This window comes from Leucoraja erinacea, unplaced genomic scaffold (assembly GCF_028641065.1).
Source record: "Leucoraja erinacea ecotype New England unplaced genomic scaffold, Leri_hhj_1 Leri_590S, whole genome shotgun sequence".
Classification (NCBI taxonomy): Eukaryota; Metazoa; Chordata; class Chondrichthyes; order Rajiformes; family Rajidae; genus Leucoraja; species Leucoraja erinaceus.
The window spans coordinates 7,449-31,239 of NW_026576499.1; the positions used below are offsets into that span (position 1 = coordinate 7,449).

The window sequence follows — 23,791 nt, forward strand, 5'->3', positions numbered from 1 at the left end:
CATTTTGCGTCTATCTCGGTATAAACCAGCATCTGCAGTTCCTTCCTACAGAATTGAAGCACGCTGCCACTTTCTACCGTAAGCCTATCGGTGCAGACTTTTTCATTGCCCGCCCCTCTGGTTTTTTTCCCCTCTCTGTCGCTGCTTATCTCTACTATATTTCTGCGCTCCATTCCCGGGGGAATTGGAAAGAAAAATATCAGCGATGGGGATCTACTTGGGCGATACGTTCCCGAATTTTGAAGCGAACACTACAGAGGGCAAGATCAAATTTCACGACTGGCTGGGAGACTCGTAAGTTACCTTGTGTATTGATCAGGCGCTTGTCGGATTCAGGGCCACATTGCAGCGACGTGCAGTGTGGAGGAACGTGCAGAGTTGTAGCCGTCGGCATGGACGTTGTATCAAAATCGCCCTGTTCAAATCTTCTTTGCTTCACACTTTGCATTCTCCCGACCGAAAAGGGCAGCATATTACAGAGTCATGGGGTCACACAGCGGGGCAGCAGGCCCTTCGGCCCAACTTGCCCACACCGACCAACATGCGCAGGAAGGAAATACAGATGTTGGTTTACACCGAAGATGTAAATTCATAAGGGATAGGAGCAGAATTAGGCCATTCGGTACTCCACCATTCAATCATGGCTGATGTATTAAAGACAGACACAAAAAAAAGCTGGTGCAACTCAGCGAGACAGGCAGCATCTCTGGAGATAATAAATTGGATGATGTTTTGGGTCGAGACCCTTCTTCATACTTCAGACCATCAGGTCCCATCTACACTCGTCCCACCTACCTGCGTTTGGCCCATATATCCCTCTAAACCTGTCCTATCCAAGAATTGTTTCATATTCTTGAAAACAACGACCAGCTAATCAAAACGAGCAATTGGGCTTTTTTAGTTGTTGAGTACGCATTTTACAGGGTACTATGTTTACACACCTGTTGTACTGTTGCAAGTAAGAATTTCATTATTCCGTTTCGGGACATATGACAATAAGACATACTTGACCTTAAGAGGTTCTTGATTGTGGGGAAAAGGCAGGAATTGGGGTTGAGATGGAAAGATAGATCAACCGGGTCTGAATGGCGGAGCAGACCGCCATTGGGCTGAATGGCCTAATTCTGCTCCTATGACTTATGGGCCGAAGGGCCTGTTCCTGAGACGAACACTGTTCTGTGTTTTATGTTCTGTCCTACAGGCAACATCAGTCAGGCAATGAAGCAGTTTTCTCTCTCTCTATCTCTCTCTCCCCTTCATCACACTGAAGCAGGTTTTCAAAACGCCTTTTTCTCCAGAGATACTGCCCGTCCCGCTGAGTTACTCCAGCATTTTGCGTCTATCTCGGTATAAACCAGCATCTGCAGTTCCTTCCTACAGAATTGAAGCACGCTGCCACTTTCTCCCGTAAGCCTATCGGTGCAGACTTTTTCATTGCCCGCCCCTCTGGTTTTTTTCCCCTCTCTGTCGCTGCTTATCTCTACTATATTTCTGCGCTCCATTCCCGGAGGAATTGGAAAGAAAAATATCAGCGATGGGGATCTACTTGGGCGATACGTTCCCGAATTTTGAAGCGAACACTACAGAGGGCAAGATCAAATTTCACGACTGGCTGGGAGACTCGTAAGTTACTTTGTGTATTGATCAGGTGCTTGTCGGATTCAGGGCCACATTGCAGCGACGTGCAGTGTGGAGGAACGTGCAGAGTTGTAGCCGTCGGCATGGACGTTGTATCAAAATCGCCCTGTTCAAATCCTCTTTGCTTCACACTTTGCATTCTCCCGACCGACAAGGGCAGCATATTACAGAGTCATGGGGTCACACAGCGGGGCAGCAGGCCCTTCGGCCCAACTTGCCCACGCCGACCAACATGCGCAGGAAGGAAATACAGATGTTGGTTTACACCGAAGATGTAAATTCATAAGGGATAGGAACAGAATTAGGCCATTCGGTACTCCACCATTCAAACAACGACCAGCTAATCAAAACGAGCAATGTTAAAAGTGTATAATTTTTGGGGCATCTTTAGCAACTTGTGAAAATAAATGACTTCCAATGGTATGAAGAATGCTTACTGTCTTGCAACTTAAGGTGAGGGTAGTTGGGTGGAGGCACAGTGCAGAGATACTGGATCATAGCTTGGCTGTGAGTCAAAACACAATTGCAATGGCCTTTTATTTGTCCTCGAGGTAATGGTTCTTCCATGTGTCGTGGATAAAACAACGCGCAAGTAACCGTTTGTAATATCATCACAGACTATTTCAGTCGGGCGCCATCACTTCGTTCCTTAAAGGAAAAAAAAGTCATAGACTCGTGTCTGAAGAAGGGTCATGACCTGAAAAGTCTTCAATTCCTTCTCTCCGGAGGTGCTGTCTGACCCGTTGAGTTACCCTAGCATTTTGTGTCTATCTTCGGTGTAAACCAGCATCTGCAGTTCCTTCCTACTCATTGCGATTACAGGGTCTCTGGTGCCGTGTGGGCAAGAGGTACAGAAGTGAATGGCTCCATTGTCATTATATATTGTCGTTCCGCTGACTGGTTAGCATGCAACAAAAGCTTTTCAATGTACCTCGGTACACGTGACAATAAACTAAACTACTGAACCATTTGTAATCATGAGCCCCATCATGAACTCTGACAGCAGGCAGTGAATGTGATCCATCTGCAGCCTTGATTTAATGATTTGTTAATTGTTGTATTCGAGTTTGTTCATGAACATTTCAATTAGCTTCTTGAAGTAAGCCTTTCAAGCCAAAATTTCCCACTTATCTTTAGCTGTACCCCAAACAGTGTCTCAATTACTAGGGAAAATGCAACCATGTGATGAATTAACCAGTCAGTGGAGCTGCTAAATTCCTAAACATTGCATCGGTGGTTTTAACTGATTGAAAAATGCAACATGGAAACAGGCCCACCAAGTCCACACTGACCTTCGATCACCCGTTCACGTTAGTTCTATGTTATCCCAATAGACAATAGGTGCAGGAGTAGGCCATTTGGCCCATTTAATGTGATCATGGCTGATCATCCACAATCAGTACCCCGTTCCTGCCTTCTCCCCATATCCCCTGACTCCGATATCTTTAAGAGCCATATCTAGCTCTCTTGAAAGTATCCAGAAAACCGGCCTCCACCACTCCCCACACAGCTGGCAGCAATTTACAGATACAGTTAACCTACTAACCCTCACATCTTTGAGATGTGAGAGGAAACCCACGCGGTCACAGGGAGAACGTACAAACGCCACACGTAGACAACACCCGAAATCAGGATCGAACCTGGGGCTCTGGTCTTGTGAGGCAGCAGGTCTACCAGCTGTGCCACGTTTAGATTTAATCTGTGGCACAGTGGTGCAGAGGTAATGTTGCTGCCCCCACAGTGCCAGAGACACAGGTTCGATCCTGACCGGGTGCTGCCTGCGTGTGGAGTTTGCACGTTCTCCCTGTGACAGCATGGATTGTCTACGGGTGCTCCGGTTTCCTCCCACACTCCAGAGACGTACAGGTTTGTACGTTAATTGGCTTCGGTAAAATTGTAAATTGTCCCTAGTGCAGAGGGTAGTGCTAGTGTAGGGGGTGACCGTTGGTTGGCATGCACTCATTGGGCTTGTTCCTGCACTGTATCTCTAAACTAAACTCAAAAGTTTTTTATGACTCTGAAAATGAAATCATCTTGGCCTTATCAAACATAAGCTTTAGCACTATACTCTACCAATCCCAGCAGTGGAGACATTGGTATACTTGTCTCGTTGGAGAACACTGATTTTTTTTAAATTCTTGATCTTCAACCATGTATTGTGCCTTGGTATGTAATTTATTGTGCTTTAGTATGCAGTTTATTCTATGTAATGTCTTGTCTTTTATCTGAACCTTGAATGTAATTAATAAGTAAGTAAGTATACTCTCCTTTCTCCTTATCTTGGTTTGAGTAGATACAGTGTACTATCTTATCTTACCAAGGCCAACCAAGCCAAACCCGTCGGCTTTTATAATTGCCACTTAGAAACAACAATTTAAATATTTGTGAAGGTATCATTGAAGTTTTTAAAGCATAATTGAGAGAGTTAACTTGTATAACCATTTTGGATAGCTTGTATCCTTATAACATAGTCCACTAATAACACAGTTACCAAAACTCCGCTCTATAATCTTCGATGGTTACTGCAGTTTTCAAAGCTGTTTGTTAATGTCACAAGACTGGAAGAACAAATGATACAATGTTAGAGACAAAGTTCTGTAGTAACTCAGCAGGTCAGGCAGCATTTCTGGGATAATACATGTGACGTTTCGGGTCACCACCCTTCTTCAGATGGCTCTCAAAGGTTTGAATGTGTCAGATGATGCCGCATGATCCTTTGAGTTACTCCAGCATTTTGTGTCTATTGTTGATATAAACCAGCATCTGCAGTTTCTTGATATTAAATTGTACAATGTGTTCTTTTTGTACAGAACATGGTGCCACTGTGAGTGCAGTGCTGTATTTAAATGCAAATTGATATGCTATGCTCAACTATGTATTCTGTCAATGTTTTCTATTGAAAGATATTTTAACCCCAACTTCAGAGTCATACGGCATGGAACCAGCCCCTTCGACCCAACTTGCCCACACCAACGAAGATGAACCATCTACACTAGTCCCACCTGCCTGTGTTTGGCCCATATCCCTCTAAACCTGAAGGTAGACACAAAATGCTGCAGTAACTCAGCGGGTGAGGCAGCATCTATGGAGAGATGGAATTGGTGATGTTTCGGGTAGAGATGCTTCTTCAGTCTCCCTCTAAACCTGTCCTGTCTATGTACCTGTCAATAGACAATAGGTGCAGGAGTAGGCCATTCGGCACTTCGAGCCAGCACCGCCATTCAATGTGATCATGGCTGATCATCCCCATCAGTACCCCGTTCCTGCCTTCTCCCCATATCCCCTGACTCCGCTATTCTGTCCAAGTGTCTTAAATATCTATCCAAATGTTCATAAGTTATAGGAGCAGAATTAGGCCATTTGGTCCATCAAGTCTATTCCACCATTCAATCATGGCTGATCTATCTCTCCCTTTCAACTCCATTCTCCTGCCTTCTCCCCATAACTCCTGACACCCGTACTAATCAAGAATCTATCAATCTCTGCCTTAAAAATATCCATTGATTTGGCCTCCACAGCCTTTTGTGGCAATGCATTTAATGTGTCTTTTATTTAGAAACATCGAATGCAGGTGCAGAAGTAGGCCATTCGGCCCTTCGAGCCAGCCCCGTTATTCAATATGATCATGGCTGATCATCCAGAATCAGTACCCCGTTCCTGATTTTTTTTTTTCCCCATATCCCTTGATTCCATTAGCCCTAAGAGCTATATCTAACTCTCTCTTGAATACATCCAGTGAATTGGCCTCCACTGCTTTCTGTGGCAAAGAATTCCATAGATACACAACTCTCTGGCTGAAAACGTTTTTCCTCATCTCGGTTCTAAATGGCCTACCCCTTATTCTTAAACTGTGACCTCTGGTCCAGGACTCCCCCAACATCAGGAACATGTTTCCTGTATCTAGCCTGTCCAATCCCTTAAGAATTTTATATGTTTCTATAAGATCTCCTCTCATCCTTCTAAATCCCTGTCGGTCCATTCTTTCATTATATGTCAGTCATGCCATTCCCGGAATTAACCTGGTGAACCTACGCTGCACTCCTTTAATAGCAAGAATGTCCTTCCTCAAATTAGGAGACGAAAATTGCACACAATACAGGTCTCACCAGGGCCCTGTACAACTGCAGCCTCCTTGCTCATAAACTTAAATCCTTTCGCTATGAAGGCCAACATGCCATTAGCTTTCTTCACTGCCTGTTGTACCTGCATGCTTACTTTCAGTGACTGATGTACAAGGCCACCTAGATCTCATTGCACCTCCCCTTTTCCTGATCTGACATCATTCCGATAATAATCTGCTGCCTTGTTCTTGCTACCAGTGGATAACCTCACATATAATCCACATTATACTGCATCTGCCCACCCACCCAACCTATCCCAATCGCCCTGATATTGCCTCATATCATCCTCTGCGCAGCTCACACTACCACTCAGCTTTGTGTCATCCACAAACGTGGAGCTGTTACATTCAATTCCTTCATCTAAATCATTAATATATATTGTAAATAACTGAGGTGCCAGCACTGAGCCATGCTGCACCTCACTAGTCACTGCCTGCCATTCTGAAAAGGACCCGTTAATTCCTACTCTTTGCTTCCGGTCCGCCAACCAATTCTCTATCCATGTCAGTTCCCTACCCCCAATACCATGCGCTCTAATTTTACACCGTAATCTCGTGTGGGACCATGTCAAAAGCTTTTGAAAGTCCAGATGCACCACATCCACTGGCTCTCCCTTATCCATTCTACTTGTTACATCCTCAAAAAATTCCAGAAGATTAGTCAAGCATGATTTCCCCTTCATAAATCCATGCTACCTTTGACCGATCCTGTCACTCCTTTCCAAATGCGCTGCTATTACATCTTTAACAATTGTTTCAAGCATCTTCCCCACCACCGATGTCAGGCTAACTGGTCCATAATTCACTGTTTTCTCTCTCCCTCCTTTCTTAAAAAGAGGGGTTACATTGGCTACCCTCCAGTCCACAGGAACTGATCCAGAGTCGCGGGAACATTGGAAAATGATCACAAATGCATCCATGGTTTCTAGGGCCACCTCCTTGAGTTGCAGACCATCTAATGGATGCAGACCATCAGGCCCTGGAGATTTATCTGCCTTCATTCCCAACAGTTTACCTAATACCATTTCCTGACTAATATGGATTCCCTTCAGTTCCTCCCTCCCACTAGATCCTTGGTCCCCTAGTATTTCTGGGAAATTGTTTCTGTCTTCCTTAGTGAAGACAGAACTAAATAACTTTTTTAACAGGTCTGCCATTTCCTTGTTTCCCCATTATAAATTCACCTGTTTCTGACTGTAAGGGACCTACATTTATCTTCACTAATCTTTTCCTCTTCACATATCTAAAGAAGCTTTTACAGTCAGCGTTTATATTCCCCGCAAGCTTACTTTCCTGCTGGTCCTCTGTTGAATTCTAAATTTCTCCTAGTCCTCCAGTTTGCTGCTTCATCTGGCCATTTCATATGCTTCTTCCTTGGATTTAACACTATCCCGAATTTCCCTCATTAGCCACGGTTGACCTGCCTTCCCCATTTTATTTTATTTTTTACGCCTGACAAGGATGAACTATTGTTGTAATTCATCCATGCGATCTTTCATTTTTTTCCATTGCATCTCCAACGTCAACAACCCTTTAAGTATCATTTGCCAGTCTATCCCAGCCAATTCCTATCTTATACCATCATTTGCATGATTCTTGCTGCAAATCATTTTGTTTCAGATTTTATCCGGATGGTAGAATGTTGTGTTTTGCATTTTGTGGACGTGGCCATTTTTCTCCGTGATGAATTGGGGCACTGTGTTAGCAGTGTGTTGTAGTCCTGTTGCTATGAGCTGCACTGGCACGGCTTCAAGTGTGGGTCAGAGAGGAAAACAAGCACTGCCTTGTCATCTGTAGACCCACTTTTATCCAATTCAAAACATCATTGGCAACGCTTCCCATTTAGTTCCTGAACTCCCTTGTCTGTACGTAATTGGGGATAAACGACTGAAATTGGTACTTCTATTCAGGAACTGGGGACGGCGGAGGAGGAAGGGGAGAAGGGAGGGGTGGAGAGGGCAGGGAGAGGAGAGGAGAGGGAAGGAGAGAAGGAAGGAGGGAGGGGAGAGGAGGAAGGGTTGGGCGGAGAAGGGGGGGGGGGGGGGGGGGGGGGACTTTTAGCTGTCAAATGTAATGTTCCCATAATTTATTGCTAAATATTAATTTTATAAATTTATTTTTGTCAAGTGAAGTGAAAAGATTTTTTGTTGCATGTTATCCAGTCATTGGAAAGACTATATAATGATTACAATCAACAGTCCACAGTGTATAGATACAGCATTAAGAGAATGGCGTTTTGTGCAAGATAAAGTCCAGTACAGTCAGATTAAAGATAGTCTGAGGGTCCGCAATGACTTAGAAGTCCGGACCCTTTTTAGTTGGTGATAGGATGATTCAGTTGCCTAATACAGAGCTGCCAAGTAGTACGGATTTTCAGTATTTCGTATGGAAATGCGATAAGAATGCTGAAATACAGGAATGGGTGACGTTTTGGGTCGAGACTCTTATAACCATATAACAATTACAGCACGGAAACAGGCCATCTCGGCCCTACAAGTCCGTGCCGAACAACTTTTTTCCCCTTAGTCCCACCTGCCTGCACTCATACCATAACCCTCCATTCCCTTCTCATCCATATGCCTATCCAATTTATTTTGCAATTCTCTGCCTCAGAGGGCGGTTGAGGCAGGTTCTCTGGATGCTTTCAAGAGAGAGCTAGATAGGGCTCTTAAAAATAGCGGAGTCAGGGGATATAGGGAGAAAGCAGGAACAGGGTACTGATTGTGGATGATCAGCCATGATCACATTGAATGGTGGTGCTGGCTCGAAGAGCCGAATGACCTACTCCTGCACCTGTTGTCTATCAAGCGGATTGTAGTTTGCAGGATCTCCCTTTTCTCAAACATGGGTTTCCTCCAGATGCTCTGCTTTCCCCCTCTCATCCCAAACCCACCTTCTGTAAATTGCCCCAAGTGTGTGGGGAGTGGATGGGAAAGTGGGAGAACATAGAACTGGTCCTCTGGCCACACGTGGCTGACGGGCCAGTTTCCACGCTGTATCTCTAAACTAAAACTTGCTATAATCCCTGCCTCCACTACCTCATCTGGCAGCTTGTTCCACACACCCACCACCCTTTGTGGAAAAAGTTACCCCTCGCATTCCTAATAATCTTTTTTCCCCCTCACCTTAAACCTAAGTCCTCTGGTTCTCGATTTTCCCTTGCTCTGGGCAAGAGACTGTGCGTCTACCCGATCTATTGCTCTCATCATTTAGTACACCCCTATAAGATCACCTATCTAAGACTTTTATAACCTTAAAAATGAACTGCAGATGCTGGTTTATACCATAGTCCCAGCTTGCCCAACCCCGTCCTATAGCACAGGCCCTTGTTGTTTCATTTAGTGTAGTATCCACATCGACCACGCTGACGCGGGGGCTTCGGATCACCGGCTGCGGGAGCTTTGATCACCCCGACTGCAGATGGTTCGACAGCCCCGGCCACGGGGGAATAAAGAGGGAGAAGATTGGACTTTATTACCTTCCATCACAGTGAGGAATGCGGGGAGCTGCTGTGGTGGATGCTTATGTTAAATTTTAATTAGTGTGATTGTGCGTCTTATTGCTTTTCACTTAGTATGGCTGGATGGTAACTCAAATATCACTGGACCTTAATTGGTACAAGTGACAATAAACTGACCTTGAAACCTTGAACCCAAGCCAATATTTTATTTTTGGTGTAGGAAGGACTGCTGATGCTGGTTTAAACTGAAGGTAGACACAAACTGCTGGGGTAACTCAACGGGTTCTGCAGCACCTCTGGGGAGAAGGAATGAGTGACGTTTCGGGTCGAGTCCCTTCTTCAGACTGATTGCAAGAAGGTTCTTAACCCAGAAACGTCACCCTTTCATTCTCTCCATTTTATTTTTGATACTGTGTTGTGATTTTTATAACGCGGACCGCAGTTGGTGGTGGACTGACACACTTTGTTTGTGGTACAGATGGGGCATCCTGTTCTCCCACCCAGCTGACTACACCCCAGTCTGTACAACGGAGCTCGGTACGATGGCCCAGATGGCTGCGGAGTTTGAAAAGCGTAAGGTGAAACTCATAGCCCTGTCTGTTGACAGCGTTTATGATCACGAATGTTGGAGCAAGGTATAGTAGCCAAGATGCAATGGTGCTTCAATTGTATTATCTTTTCAGCATGGAAACAGTCCGCTTGACCCACCAACTCCATGCCGGCCATCGATCACCCATTCACTCTCATTCTATGTGTAGGAAGGAACTGCAGATGTTGTTTTAAACCGAAGATAGACACAAAATGCTGGAGTACTTCATGATGGGCAGCATCTCTGGAGAGAAGGAATGGGTGATGTTTTGGGTCAAAACCCTTCTTCAGACTAGTTCTATACTATCCATCGTTCCATCTATAAGGCAGCAACTCTAGTGCTGCCCACTGTCCCTCCCAACTTCAGCTGCACTTCCTTTAGTGTGGTTGGTTGAGGAACGTTGTAGCCTTGTGTTACTGCTGCTATTTTTGTAAATCTTCCTTCCATGTTCTCCATTGATATAGAGTCACAGAGTGATACAGCATGGAAACAGACCTTTCAGCCTAACACCGGCTAACATGCCCAGCTGTACCTGCCCGCGTTTAGCCCATATCCCTCCAAACCTGTCCTATCCATTTACCTTAAAAATTGGGATAGTCCCAGCCTCAACTACCTCCATCGACCGGCAGCTTGTTCCATACACCCACCACCGTTTGTGTGAAAAAGTTACCCCTCCGAATCCTATTAAATCTTTTCCCCTGCACCTTAAACCTATGTCTTTTGGTCCTCGATTCACCTACTCTGGGCAAGAGACTCTACCCGATTTATTCCCCTCATGATTTTATATTCCTCTACAAGATCATCCCTCATCCTCCAACGCTCCAAGGATTACCTGAACCCCCCCCCCCCCCCCCTCCATAGATGCTGCTGCACCCGCTAAGTTTGTCCATCTTTTTTGTGTACCTGCACCAAAGATACTATAGCTGTAGGATCTTTGAGCTGCACCGCTCGGCCCCGCACCTTGCTGTTGGCTGGCGGAGGAGGGAGGCGGTGGCGAGGAGATCCCAACGGCCAAGGCAGCGGGGCGATGTTGTCCGAGGAGCGCTGACCTTCCTTCCTCCCCACCTCGCCTGAAACGTTGCCTATTTCCTTCGCTCCATAGATGCTGCCTCACCCGCTGAGTTTCTCCAGCACTTTTGTCTACATCCATCCATCCCGTACTGAACTCCCCCCTTCAACCCCACGGACATCACCCGTGCTCTCCCCTCACAATTTGGCCTACTGTAACCAACACGTACTAATTCACCTGCCTCAATCCATCCATTCTGCACCGACTGCCTTCTAACCCCCCCCCCAACCCCCAACCATCTATCCACCCCGCACTGATTCACACACACCCCACTCCCTTACCCTATTGTCCTGGGAATGGCTTCTGAGCGAACATTGACTATGTTTGATAATGGAATGCAAGCAAATGTGTTTTAATTCCCAATGTTAATATTTGTTTTAATCTATAAAGATGGATTAATTATATTGTGAACACGTGAAACATTAAAACCGCAGTGCTCGATTGTCACTGCTGCCGTTGACACGTTATTACAGAATTCATTTTAACGGCAAATCAATCCTCTTAATATGGAGTATCAGTACTGTAGTTATTTAATGAGCAACATTCACAACTATACATACGCATATATGTTACCATGGTCCAGGATTTATTGACACAGGTTGTTCATTATACGCTGAATAATCCAACCACATTTTTGTTTGGAAGTGGAAAGAACTAATAGAAATTGCAACGTGTAAAAAGAGCTGAGATACTGTCTTATAATTTTGCTGCATGTCATTGTGGGACATATCATGTATTGATTGGTGAATGTTTAGTTTGTGACTTTATTTGAAGCAGAAATAATATGTGAATGCTTCATTGAGTATAATTCCGACCGGTAACTACGCACTTCGTCCGAGCACATTATCGCACACGTCTTGCCTGCCATCTTAAATAAACTGTCATTTGGCAACCTAAAAAGCTGCCATGGTTGCCCGGCTGGCAACAGGGAAAAAAAGTTAAGCGAGTGTCCTGTACTGTCAGTACACAGTTTGTACGTTCTCCCCGTGACCTGCGTGGATTTTCTCCTAGATCTTTTGTTTACTCCCACACTCCAAAGACGTACAGGTTTGAGGGGTAATTGGCTTGGTGTATGTTGAAAATTGTCCCTAATGTGTGTAGGATAGTGTTAATGTGTGGGGATCACTGGTCGGCGCAGACTTGGCAGGCCAAAGGGCCTGTTTCCGTGCTGCATCTCTAAACTAAACTAAACTAAACTAAACTAAAGGTGAGAATCAGACTGAAGGGTGGAGTTCAGCCCTGGGATAGATCTTTAATTCATGACCTTCTGACTGGGGGAGATGCCACTGAACCAAGTTTGACTCAATGGCAGATAATTCCCTGGCAGATGGACATGAAAGGTTGGTGCAACTCGCCGGTTATTTCTCACCTGTACAACAACACAGTGAAATTATTTTGAGTATATTACACATGTGGGTGCCGCCGTATTTTGGCACCATGTCCAAAGTCCTGTGGACCCATGGGCACGATGTACTGGAGCAGGTCCCATGTACTGACGCCCCCCTCCTCTCCTCGCCCGGCCATCTTTCTGTCCCTGGCCGCCTCCTGCAGCTGACCTTGATGGTGTTGGAGGCATGCCCCAGTTCACCCTCCTACCAGCCCTTGTTCCCTGCGTCCGACCTCTCCTTCCTGGTCCCACCGACCGACGAGCCTTCGGGTGGGATCCTGCTGAGCCTTCCGTGCCGGCACACGGGAATCAAGAGTCATAGAGTCATGGAGTGATTTGTTGTGGAATCGGGACCTTCGGCCCAACTCACTCACATGGGATAACAATGTCCCAGCTACTTGCCTGTGCTTGGTCCATATCCCTCCAAACATGTTCTATCCATGTACCTGTCCAACTTTTTCTTAAACGAGGGTATAGTCCTTGCCTCAACTACCTCTTATGGCAGTTTGTTCCATACATCCACCACCCTTTGTGTGAAAAAGTTACCCCTCTGATACCTATTTAATCTTTTACCCTTCACCTTGAACCTATGTCCTCTGGTCCTCTATTCCCCTACTCTGGGTAAAATACGTTACCCGATCTATTCCTCTCATGATTTTATACACCTCTATAAGATCTCCCCTCATCCTCCTGCGCTCCATGGAATAGAGACCCAGCTTACTCGACCTCTCCCTACAGCTCACACCCTCTTGTCCTGGCAACTAATTATTTTCTGGACCCTTTCAAACTTAACAATATCTTTCCTATAACATGGTGCCCCGAACAGAACACAATAGTCTGAAGAACAGTTTTACCAACTGCAACTGTAACATGACCTCCCAAAGTTGGACACAAAGTGCAAGTGTAACTCAGCGGGCCATTTAGTATCTCTGAAGAAAAAGGACAGGTGATGTTTCAGGCCGGGATGCTTCTTCAGACTGATTGTAGGCAGGGAGGGACCGGAAGCAAGAAAAGACCAGGAGAAATCAAGGCCAGCAATAGATGACATTAGGCACCTTATTATCGTGCCCGAGTCATCTGTTGCTGGCCCTGATTTTTGTCATGGTCTTTTGCTAGTTTCTAGTTTCTTCCCCCTGAACCGGATCTCTGGTGCTATAAGGCTGCAACTCTACCGCTGCGCCACTGTGCTGCCCCCAAATGCTCTGTAACGGGCCTGTCCCACTTAGGCGACTGCCAGAAACTAGTTTTAATGGAATTCACCTACGAAATCTGACAACAACCTACGACAACACCTACGACAGCAAAAATTGTCGCCACTGTCGCTGAAAATTGTTAAACCTGTTGAACATTTGGCCCAGTCGCCTGTAGTCGCCCAAATAATCGCAGGTGGGATAGGCCCATGATGCTTTCCTGTCAGTGTCACATTGCCCAGAAGACATCAACAGTGGAAAAACAAGTTTTGCAATCGTGTTTTCTGTTATAAGGCCCAGTGAAATATTCTGTCCCTTTACTGAATCGGTGTCCTTCCCCTATTTTTGAAAAACAACCAAGCAGTGGAGATCTTAATCTGGTTCAGTTGAATGTGCTCGATGCAAGTGGAATGTCCTGTCACTTATCGTCAGTAAGTGGCATGGCGTTCCTTCTTAACACCAAAGAGTAGCAATGTTACAAAATTTTGAGATTTTAAAAATCAAGTCTGCAATTTATCCCATCAGATAAAGCATAACAATAAGTTTAATTTGACACCAAATTCACTTTCATATCTCAAGTATTAAAAAAGTTATGGCCATTTTCATACTCGGAAATTAGCATCTTGTTCCCTATTGATTTTCAATGGACATTACAAAAAAGCTGTGATCTTGGATAGTCAAAAGCCCATTTCTTAAGGAAAGATTAACATTTTTAAATAGCCTAAGTGTCCAAAGATTATTCACAAATAATTCACAATATAACATGATTTTTATATCTAATTTACATTAATTTATAGGCCAAATGGAAGGAATTTAGTGTTCAATTGCTGTAAATAAATGCCCATTTAAATCGGCTTTCTAGTGGGTTCATGTGGAACGCGCTGGTTTAGAACGTTGACATCGCGCTGGATTAGTGCCCTCAAATGCCGAGAAAAATACTGCAGGATATAAAAAGCCCAAAATGAACTACTCGCTATAGATAACTTTAATTACAGGGTTATATATATGCCCCATTTAATGTAAAAATAAGGTACATACCTTTAATTGTTTGCTTTATAAAACCCTGGGGCTGCGAGAGGTTGCGGAATCAGACAGTAATTTTAAAACTATTATAACTATATTATCGAGGCCTATAAAACTAATAATACCTTTTGCGACCGGGTCTTGCAGCGATTTTTCGTTAATGATTTACTAGGCTGAACATCTGCGATTAGAACAGCCTAGTAAAAATCGCGTTTTAAACCCGCCCCCTCCAAACAGCGCCAAAATCGCGGACATGGCTGAGGGCAGATTCCCAATGACGATTCAGGTATGTTTTGTAACATACCTACAAAGAGTATAAACCCACTCGCCTCAACTATATCTCATAAGACAACTCTCGTTTCTGGAATAGCCAGGTGACCCTCTCCTAATAGTCTCCATCCTCAAGGACCAGTCTCACCCTCTTCTCCCCTCTCCCATCAGGCAAGACGTACAGAAGTGTGAAAATGCACACCTCCAGATTCAGGGACACTTTCATCCCAGCCATTATCAGGCAACTGAACCATCCTATCAACAACCAGGGAGTGGTCCTGATCTCCCATCTACTTTATTGGAGACCCTCGGACAATCTTTAATCGGACTTTACTGCACTAAACGTTATTCTCTGTACACTGTGGACGGCTTGAATGTAATCATGTGCAGTCTTTTCGCCGACTGGATAGCACGCAACAAAAAATCTTTTCACTAGACCTCAAAACACCGAGCTAAACAATGTGGATATATCCCTCCTCAAATAAGGAGAGCACAACAGTATGCAGTTTCACCAGTACACTGTCCAGTTGTAGGGTATAGATGGAACGTAGAACATTAAAACAGTATAGCACAGGAAGAGATCTTTCAGCCCGCAATATCTGTATCGAACATAATAAGACCAACTCCTATTGTATCTGCCTCCACCATCGCCCCTGGCAATGTTCCAGGGACCCACCACCCACGGTGTATATAATAATAATAATAATAATAATAATAAATAAATAGATGAAATTATGAAAATATAAACAAATAGATGAATACATAAATAAAAGTATGGATAAGAATCTTGCCCGTCCATCGCCTATAAACATTGCTACTCTTACGTTAAAGCTCTGCTCTCTAGTATCTTATTTTCCAAGCTAGGGAACAAGGTTCTAATCGTCTACTCTATCTGTGGTCTCAAGCTTTTATACCTTAGTCTGGGTCTTTTTGCCATTTGATTAAGTGCAGTGCCTGACCCGATGAGAAATCACTGCCAACTTGCCTTGGCATGCTGCTCGCAGGCTACCTTGGCCATTGACTAAGCTGTGGTTGTGTTTCTGTCTGCCGTTTGCAGGACATCAATGCCTACATCGAAAAGGCCCCTGAGAAGAAGCTGCCGTTTCCCATCATTTCCGACGAAAAGAGGGACCTGGCGGTCCAGTTCGGAATGCTGGATCCCGCGGAAAGGAACAAGGAAGGTTTGCCGCTCACTGCTCGTGCTGTAAGCGTTCGTTTTTTGCTTTGATAAAGTGATCATTTTCATTAGACCAGACTTCGGCCATTAAGCCCATTGATTCTACTCTGCCATTTAATCGTGGCTGATCTGTCATTCCCTCTCAACCCCATTCTCCTGCCTTCTTCCCGTCACCTATATTCCCGATGTTGAGGGAGTCCAGAACCATGTTCCCGATGTTGGGGGAGTCCAGAACCAGGGGCCACAGTTTAAGAATAAGGAGTAAGCCATTTAGAACGGGGACGAGGAAACACTTTTTCTCACAGAGTGGTGAGTCTGTGGAATTCTCTGCCTTCATAGGGCGGTGGAGGCCGGTTCTCTGGATACTTTCAAGAGAGTTAGATAGGGCTCTTAAAAATAGCGCAGTCAGGGGATATGGGGAGAAGGCAGGAGCGTGGTACTGATTGGGGATGATCAGCCATGATCACCTTGAATGGCGATGCTGGCTCGAAGGGCCAAATGGCCTACTCCTGCACCTATTGTCTATTGTCTATTGACGCTCTTATTAATCAAGAATCTATCTATTTCTGCTTTAAAAATGCCCATTGACTTGGCCTCCTCAGCCATCTGTGGCAATGTATTCCACAGATTGCGGTTCAGTTTACCGTGTGCAGGGCATGTATACATAATTAACCCACAAGCCATCTCTCCCCCACCACCACCACCTTTTGCTCCCTCCCCTCTGCTCTCTGTGCCCCCACATGGACTCTCACTCATATCCCCCGTCCCTTTCCACCGATATTCCTTCCTCCGGCTTCACAATTCATACCTCCTCCCTCCTACCTCCTTGTAGTAAGGAACTGCTGATGCTGGCTTATACCAAAGATAGTCACAAAATGCTGGACAGGCAGCATCTCTGGAGAAAAGGAATAGGTAATGTTTCAGGTCTGAAGAAGAAGACCCACTGAATGACCCCAATGTTTATTGTCTCTATCTTCGTACATCTTCTGTCCTTGTCTCACACCACCTGGCTTTTCATCTCTGGCCTCTGAGCAACCATCTGCTTCTCAAAGCTCCCCACCCATCACTAATATCCACCTATCACTTGCCTGGAGCATCTCCTCTCTTCCAGCTTTCTCTTCCATCTGTTTCTAATTTTTGAAATGTAACTTGTGCAGCCAGAACTTGCATTGTGACCAGTGATCCCCGCACATTAACACTATCGGACTCCCACTCGGGACAATTTTTCCATTTACTAAGCCAACTAACCTACAAACCTGTACGTCTTTGGAGTGTGGGAGGAAACCGAAGATCTGGGAGATAACCCAGGTCACGGAGAAAACCCAGGTCACGGGGAGAACGCACAAACTCCGTACAGACAGCACCCGTGGTCGGAATCGAACCCAGGTCTCCAGCTGTAAGGCGGCAACTCTACTGCAGCGCCGTGGCAAACATTTAACTCTTTCCTTGCGTCATGTCGTCAAGTTTGAAGTATCAGAGCCCATGATTTCTAGTTAGACACAAAGTGATGGTGTAACTCAGCGGGACAGGCAGCATCTCTGGAGAGAAGGAATGGGTGACGTTTCCAGTCAAGGCCTTTTCTCAGACTGATGTCGGGGAAGAGGGAGGATACATGGATAAGGAAATGTGAGGTGTGAAAATAGGACAAAGGGGATGGAGATCAAGAAAAATGTGGAATAGATCATTGTTAGCTGGGAGAAGGTAACAACAAAGCAAACAGAGATAAAATGTAGCCAGAGATGGTCAGGGAACTGGGAAGGGGGAGGGATGGAGAGTGAGAGGAAAAGCAAGGGCGGAGAACTGGGATGGGGGAGGGATGGAGAGAGAGAGGGAAACAATGGCTACTTGAGGTTAGAGAAGTCAATGTTCACACTGCTGGGGTGTAAGCAGCCCAAACAAAATATGAGATGCTGTTCCTCCAATTTGTGCTGGGTCTCACTCTGACAGTGGTGGAGGCCCAGAACAGAAAGGTCAGTGTGGGAATGGTAGGGGGAGTTAAAGTGTTGAGCAACTGGGAAATCAGGTCGGTTTAGGTGGATTGAGAGTAAGTGTTCCATGATTTCTAGTTGACTCCTCACAGTTAACTTTCTCTTTAGGTCTTTGTAATTGGCCCTGACAAGAAAATGAAACTGTCCATCCTATACCCAGCTACCACTGGGAGGAACTTTGATGAAATCCTACGAGTTGTTGACTCCCTACAGCTGACGGCTTGCAAGAAAGTCGCCACGCCAGTCAACTGGAAGGTGAGTGCAGGAGCAAATGGAAAGGCCATATAGCGTGTAGTTTAGTTTAGAGATACAGAGCGGAAACAGGCCCATCGGCCCACCGAGTCCGTAGCGACCAGCGATCCACTCACATTAACATTATCCTACACACACTAGGGGCATTTATACCAAGCCAATTAACCTACAAATCTGTACGTCTTTGGAGTGTGGGAGGAAACCGAAGATCTCGGAGAAACCCACGCGGTCACGGGGAGAACGTACAAACTCCATACAGACAACGCCCATAGTCGGGATCGATCCCAGATATCTAGTGCTATAAGTGCTGATAGGCAGCAACTCTACCACTGTGCCACCATGCCACTGAGTTGGTGTTTGGGATAACGGGTGATTTATGAAAACTGGTGCATGCCATTAAACCAGTCAAATGCTGAGCTCCTGAGCGTGACTTTGGTACAGCTTTTATATTCTCAACTGACAGGATTGCACAGAAACTTGATTAACAATAAAACAAGGTCTTAATTACAGAGTGGAGGTTACTGAAAGACTTAATTAAGTGACAAGCTAGGTCTTGATTGCAGAATAAAATGATTATCCACAAGTCTGCCAGTTGACAGTAGATCCAGTTTTCAGTTATAACATCAATGATGTTCCTGAAACTTGGGTGTCCTCACTGCTGCATTCCATGCCTCTACGTTTAGGCTTTGTGGTTCCCAGTCACCACATTAGCACAATCCACATCCCTATTTACTAGTTACTAGCCGTCGCTGTTCTGACCCTCTAACAGTGAGGACGAACTGAATACTCCGTTTGGTTTGTATCTTTCGGTTTCTCTCTTTAAATGCCGCATTGCATCCTTCTTATTAATGGGATAACAAATGCCAGCACATTGGCACAGCGGTAGAGTTGCTGCCTCACAGCGCCAGAGACCCGGGTTTGATCCTGACCTCGGCAGTATCTCTGTATGGATTTGGCACGTTCTCCCTGTGACCGTGTGGGTTTTCTCCGGGTGCTCCAATTTCCTCCCACATCACAAAGACGTGTGGGTTAGTAGGAGTCTATGAAATTTCCCCCGAGTGTGTAGGGAATGGATGAGAAAGTGGGATAAATTAGAATGAATGTGGACCAGTAATCGATGGTCGGCCCGTTTCCATGCTGCGTGTCTTACAAAAAATCTAATAAGATCTCGAGAGAAAACTGCAGGCATCCCTTGAGTTGCAAAAGGGAAATACTTTGTCAAGTTAAAATCTGTGCAAATTTATTATAGCACGAAACGGGCTCTTCAGCCCATCAAGTCCACAGTGACCGTCAACCACTGTTAAAGAAAACTTTAAAACACAACACAACATTGGGGTAAGTCAATCAAGACTTCATTTAAGAGTGCCAAACACAGTGAACACTTGAGCAATCTAGGAGAATGCTCAACCTACAAAGATTCTAGTATACATCTTCCTTGATGTTTTGTTTATTGCAGAAGGCACTTTAGAACATTTCCTTCTTCCAAATGGGGTTTATAATATCATGCATCTCTGAAATACGCAGCAGAGTAAACACAACCCAATTCCATCCCATTACTGATAAGCAAATGTCCTGTCACCCTTTGAACCCTATTTTATTGTTTTACGATTGCCATTTGTCCTTTGACAACAGAGAAGAGAATCTGACTAAAGTAGATGGCAGTAAGAGTCAGTTAAGGGCCTGTCCCACTATGGCAACCTAATTTGCGAGTTTAGAAGAGTTTGGCTCGACATAAACACGCAGCATGGTTGACACGTGGTCCTCGGAGGTCACAGTAACTCTCCTTCATGCTCGAGAGAGGTTCCCGCATACTCGCGGCCTCAGTTTGGTCGAGGAACAGCATGCTGGAAATTTTTCCGCGAGTAAAAATTGGTCGGCATGGTTCTTTTGAACTAGTAGTGCAGTGGAGTGGGGTCGCCATGTAGTTACAGGCAGTCGAGGGCAGCCGTAGGCAATCTCCCTTGCTGACCAGGCATTTTAATTGGCTCATTGGAGTTTTCAGAACCAAGGAAAACTGACCGGTAATGTCAAATGCCCGCTAGATTTTAGTAAAAGTTGTCTGTCTGTTTCTTAAAAGGGGTCTCCACTCCTTCTCCCTTCCCCCCCCCCCCCCTCCCCCCTCCCCTTCCCCCCCCCCTTCCCCCTCCCCCCCCCCCCTTCTCCCTCTCCCCTCCCTCCTTCCCCCCCCCCCTTCTCCCTCCCCCCCTTCCTCCCTCCCCCCCCCCTTCTCCCTCCCCCCCTTCTCCCTCCCCCCCTTCTCCCTCCCCCCCTTCTCCCGTCCCTCCCCCCCTTCTCCCTCCCCCCCCCCCTCCGTACACTCCCTCTCCCTCCTTCTCCCCCCCTTCTCCCTCCTTCTCCCCCCCCTTCTCCCCCCCACTCTTTCTCTCTCCTCCTCTCCCCCCTTTCTCTCCCCCCCCCCCATTCTCTCCCCCCCCTCTCCTCCCCCATTCTCTCTCCCCCCCTCTCCTCCCCGTTCCCCCCCCCCCCCCCCTCTACGCGCTGTCTAAAGGACTTACCATACACTGTGCCAGCCGTCTTATAATCTTCCTGTTCATTGCGGGTGTGAATTTCAGACAGCGCTCCCCCGCTTTCCCTGGTTCCCACCTTTGCGGTGTGTGGTGTGTGTGTGTGTGTGGTGTGTGTGTGTGTGTGGGTGTGGTGCGTGTGTGGGTGGTGTGCGCGGGTGTGGTGTGTGTGTGTGGTGTGTGCGTGGGCTGACGGGCGAACCAGCTACAGGTTTTTCAGGCAAGTGCCCTCGAACTTGAAGGTGGAAGCCAGTCGGTGAAAAGTCGCATAAGTAGGACAGGCCCTTTACACATGCTCACTTTCAACCTCCTTTAAAGCACATAATTATTATAATGCATGAAGAGGACTTTAAACATTTTAAGCCGTTTCCCTTGCTTTCGTCTTGAAGGTTTGCAATTTATCTTTGACACCACCTAGTTACAGTGTCGTGCGGTGAGGTCAATGGCTGGGGAGGCACTGGCTAGTATCAATGGACCGGCCCTCCCTGTATTGACCACCGCATCTCCCCGGGGAGAGAGAGGGGTGGAGCCGGGGCTGTGTGCGTGAAGCATGGCGACTGGAGGGGTGGGAGCGCTGCCCCGGGACCATGAGGGAATGACCCACCTCTTCCTCTTCTGCAATCCCTCTCACACCCCCCTCCCCGTCTACCCCTTGCTTCCCCCTCACCCCTCTACTCTCTCCACCCCTCTCTTCCCCCCTCCACCCGGGGTAGATCGAGCCAAGAGTGCATTACTCCAGTGCGGGGCACGTCCCTGACCTAGATACACGAATCCTACACTATTTTAATCCAGTTTAATGCTTCCAACATTCTCATTAACCTCACCCCCTCAGTTTCTCCATTAGGCTCAATTTACAGCAGACAATGTCTTTGGGATATGGTTGGTCACAGGGAGAATAGGCAAACTCCTCACAGACAACAGCAGAGATTAGAATGGCCACTTCTGGAGCTGTGAGGCAGCAGCTCTACCAGCGACACCACTGTGGTGAAAAGACTACATTTCCATAATGCAAATACTAGTTTCTATGTATTCTATGCAGAGAGAGTGATATGCTATTTCTAATGCCAAAAAAATAGCTAAGCAAATCAAAGAAGGATTAATTGAAAACTCAATGATCTAACTCTAAAGCAAACAATTGTAACTCGATGAAGTGCCCAAGTAATGGGCATTTCATTGAATGGTGGTGCTGGCTTGAAGGGCTGAATGTCTATTGTCTATTACAGAGGGGAAGAAGTTGTTCCTGAGTCTGGTGGTGCGCGCTTTCAAGCTTTTGTACGTTCTGCCGGATGGAGTGGGGGGGGGAAGAAGGAATGATTAGGGTGGGAAGGGTCTTCGTTATGTTGGCTACTTTCTAGAAGTAGTGTGGTGCAGTTTGAGTTTGATTAATATTACCAGCCTGTTAGCTCTTTATTTTTAAGCTTCTCACCTTCTTCGTCAGACTTGGATTGTTTTCTCTGGAACGTCAGAGTCTGAGGGGAGATCTGATAGAAATGTATAAAATGATGAGAGGTGTAGATAGGGTAGGCAGTCAGAACCTTTTTTCCCCAGTGTGGAAATTCAAAGGCTAGAGGGCGTAGTTGTGAGATGGGAGCGGCAATGTTTGAAGGAGGTGGGCAAGATGGGGTTTTTTTTACAGAGTGGTGAGTCTGTGGAATGGATTAGAGGTGAATCAGACAGTGCCCCAGTTTATGACAGAAACCTGATAACAAGGGGAAGAAGCACATGGATGTGTCTGCAGGGATATGGGTCAAATGCAAGTAGAGGAGATTATTTGTATCATGTTTCGGGTCGAGACCCTTCTTCAGACTGATGTCAGGGGAGGGGGCGGGACAAAGATAGACTAGGCAGACAGTAAGACTGGTGGGAGAACTGTGAAGGGAAAGGGGATGGAGAGAAAAAGCAAGGCTACTTGAAATTAGAGAAGTCAATGTTCATACCACTGGGGTGTAAGCTACTCAAGCGAAATATGAGGTGCTGTTCCTCCAATTTGGACGAAAAGTCAGATTGGGAATGGGAGGGGGAGTTGAAGTGCTGAGCCACCGGGAGATCAGGTAGGTTAAGACGGGCTGAGCAGAGATGTTCAGCAAAACGTTTGCCGAGCCTGCACTTGGTCTCGCCGATGTAGAGAAGTGGGCCGAAGGGCCTGTTGGTCTGCTGTACTGTCTGCTGCACTGTTCTGTGATCTAACCCATGCACTTCTTTTCCCCTCAGGTTGGTGAGGATTGCATGGTTCTTCCCAACATTAGTCCAGAGGAGGCAGCTCAACTGTTCCCGAAGGGCTATCACACTAAAGATCTCCCGTCTGGGAAGACTTACATGCGCTTCACACCCCAACCCTAAACCCAGCGACCAGCTGTGCCTATTTACACTACACCTTATGTGCCTGTCCTTGCATTCAGCTACTGATCATTGACAACAGGGAATTGTATGCTGAAGGTGGTTTGCCTTCTCGATAATTAAATTTCATTAATTAAACATTTCGAACAATAAACGCCTAAGTTCCTGGAATGTGGTGTTTGTGCAGCATATGTGGATAGCAGTAAAAGGATCGGTCCGAGTCAGCATGGATTTATGAAGGGGAAATCCTGCTTGACTAATCTTCTGGAATTTTTTGAGGATGTATCTGGGAAAATGGACAAGGGAGAGCCAGTGGATATAGTGTACCTGGACACTCAGAAAGCCTTTGATAAAGTCCCACACAGGAGATTAGTGGAGAAAATTAGAGGTGTAGGGTACTGACATGGATAAAGAATTGGTTGGCAGACAGGAAACAAAGAGTAGGAATAAACGGGTCCCTGTCAGAATGGCAGGCAGTGGCGAGTGGAGTGCCGCAAGGCGCGGTGCTGGGGCCACAACTATTTACAATATTGATGATTTAGATGATGGGAATAAAAATAACATTAGCAAATTTGCAGATGACACAAAGCTGGGTGGCAGTGTGAACTGAAGAGGATGCTAAGAGTTTGCAGGGCGATTTGGACAGTTTGAGTGAGTGGGCAGATGCGTGGCAGATGCAGTATAACGTGGATAAATGTAAGGTTATCCACTTTGGCGGCAAGAACAAGGAGGCAGATTATATCAATGTTGTCAGATTAGGAAATAG

The 23,791-nt window shown here is 46.0% G+C and overlaps 1 protein-coding gene across 1 annotated transcript; it reads left to right on the forward strand.

Moving 5' to 3' along the window:
* The first annotated feature begins 1,429 nt into the window (after positions 1–1,429).
* LOC129694262 (peroxiredoxin-6-like) lies at positions 1,430–23,196 on the forward strand. Its single transcript, XM_055630980.1, has 5 exons — positions 1,430–1,623; positions 9,697–9,853; positions 15,804–15,950; positions 18,020–18,166; positions 22,900–23,196. Exons 1-5 carry the CDS (start codon positions 1,535–1,537, stop codon positions 23,026–23,028), a joined length of 669 nt encoding a protein of 222 aa, XP_055486955.1. The 5' UTR covers positions 1,430–1,534; the 3' UTR covers positions 23,029–23,196.
* The last annotated feature ends 595 nt before the right edge of the window (positions 23,197–23,791 follow it).